General features: G+C 47.1%; 1 protein-coding gene across 2 annotated transcripts in view; it reads left to right on the plus strand.

Annotated features, from left to right (window-relative positions):
• The window catches only part of LOC119594585 (N-acetylgalactosaminyltransferase 6-like), a 27,520-nt gene extending 26,225 nt beyond the window's left edge, over positions 1-1,295 (plus strand). For both annotated transcript variants that reach the window (XM_037943625.1, XM_037943626.1), the window contains exon 12: positions 503-1,295. In XM_037943625.1, coding sequence (XP_037799553.1) covers positions 503-685 — 183 coding nt within the window. In that variant the 3' untranslated portion in view covers positions 686-1,295. The remainder of the gene's footprint in view (positions 1-502) is intronic.
• The last annotated feature ends 221 nt before the right edge of the window (positions 1,296-1,516 follow it).

Here is a 1,516-nt window from a genome sequence, read left to right on the forward strand (position 1 = left end):
ATTCCTCCCTTTCCTCCCTATGACTGTGGCAGAGTACCGCTGTTCCCCTGTACACAAACAAATTAGGTTCCAGGAACCACACGTATCTTTGTGCATTATTTGAAATAAATATTATTATGTAAAGAGACTTCTGTACTGTAAAAAAAAATCCGGGAACTACTTTTATTTTATCTGTTAGTAAAAGCAACCTTAAGATCAATACGGACAATAATAAAAGAAAAATGGTCCCTCAAATTCATACGGAAACGCAAAAATTAACGGAAAAATTGCTAGGGTAATCGAGCCTTTAGTTCTCCAACTATTTTACTTTCCCTTCTGGCACCTTTCACTTTTCTTGTTATTCTCTTCCCTCTCCTGCATTTTACCTCAGGATACATTTGCTCTGCAACCGTTATGTACAACCCAGGCCTCCAGGTTGTATAAAGCAATATCTGATAACATAACATCAAAACGTGCTGCAGCACACACATATCCATAGTAACGCGCGCTTCTGGTGTTGCAGGACACGCAGCAGATCCAGAGCGAGCTGCACGGCTGGTGCGTGGAGGCGAGCCCCAGCGCGCGCACCGTCCACATGGCCAACTGCGACGCGTCCAAGCTCGACCAGAAATGGGAGTGGACGTTCACCAACACCAAGCTCATCCACGACACGTTCCCGCCGTTCTCGGGCCGGGATACTCTCTAGGGGCGGAGGGGAGGGACGGGAGGGGGTAATAAGAGGGCGCTGGGACAGAAGGGAGGGGAGGAGGCGACGCTGCCGGTGCTGGAGGGTTGGGGCAGCGGAAGGCAGTGGATGGCTGGGTAGAAATGAGGCTAAGCCTTACTTCTTTCCAGATAATTGAAGAATGACTGAAAATCAGCGTTGGATTTTCAAGGCCTCTAAAGGCTCTGTAAATATACTTTGCTACCTGTTATGATAACTGTAAATCATGGAACTTTCCGTGCTGATAACAATAATATGGATAAAAATCACTTTTTGTGAAGCAGCTCCGGCGTGACTGCTAGTCAGTGAGGGAGAGAAAGGTCATGCAAATAAATTATTTATTTAGATTTGATTCCGGCGTTGGGTGCGGATGGCGTGCGAGCGCGCGCTGGCTGGTCCGGACCCGATTCACGTTTTCAGGGAAGAAACCGTTCACTTTGAGAATCTGTTGTCCAGTTCGCAAGGAAAGAGACCCTGATATGCTTCTCGTCTTGAACAAACGAACAGACTAAAATGCAGTCAAAAAGCACCAAAAGTCTTATTCATCGAGCAACGAGTTGCCTTCATTTACTCAGGCAAGATTCGACGTTCGCAGAAGGGAGGGGAGGAGGCGACGCTGCCGGTGCTGGAGGGTTGGGGCAGCGGAAGGCAGTGGATGGCTGGGTAGAAATGAGGCTAAGCCTTACTTCTTTCCAGATAATTGAAGAATGACTGAAAATCAGCGTTGGATTTTCAAGGCCTCTAAAGGCTCTGTAAATATACTTTGCTACCTGTTATGATAACTGTAAATCATGGAACTTTCCGTTTCCGGGC

Source organism: Penaeus monodon, chromosome 34, assembly GCF_015228065.2.
Source record: "Penaeus monodon isolate SGIC_2016 chromosome 34, NSTDA_Pmon_1, whole genome shotgun sequence".
NCBI classification, from domain to species: Eukaryota; Metazoa; Arthropoda; class Malacostraca; order Decapoda; family Penaeidae; genus Penaeus; species Penaeus monodon.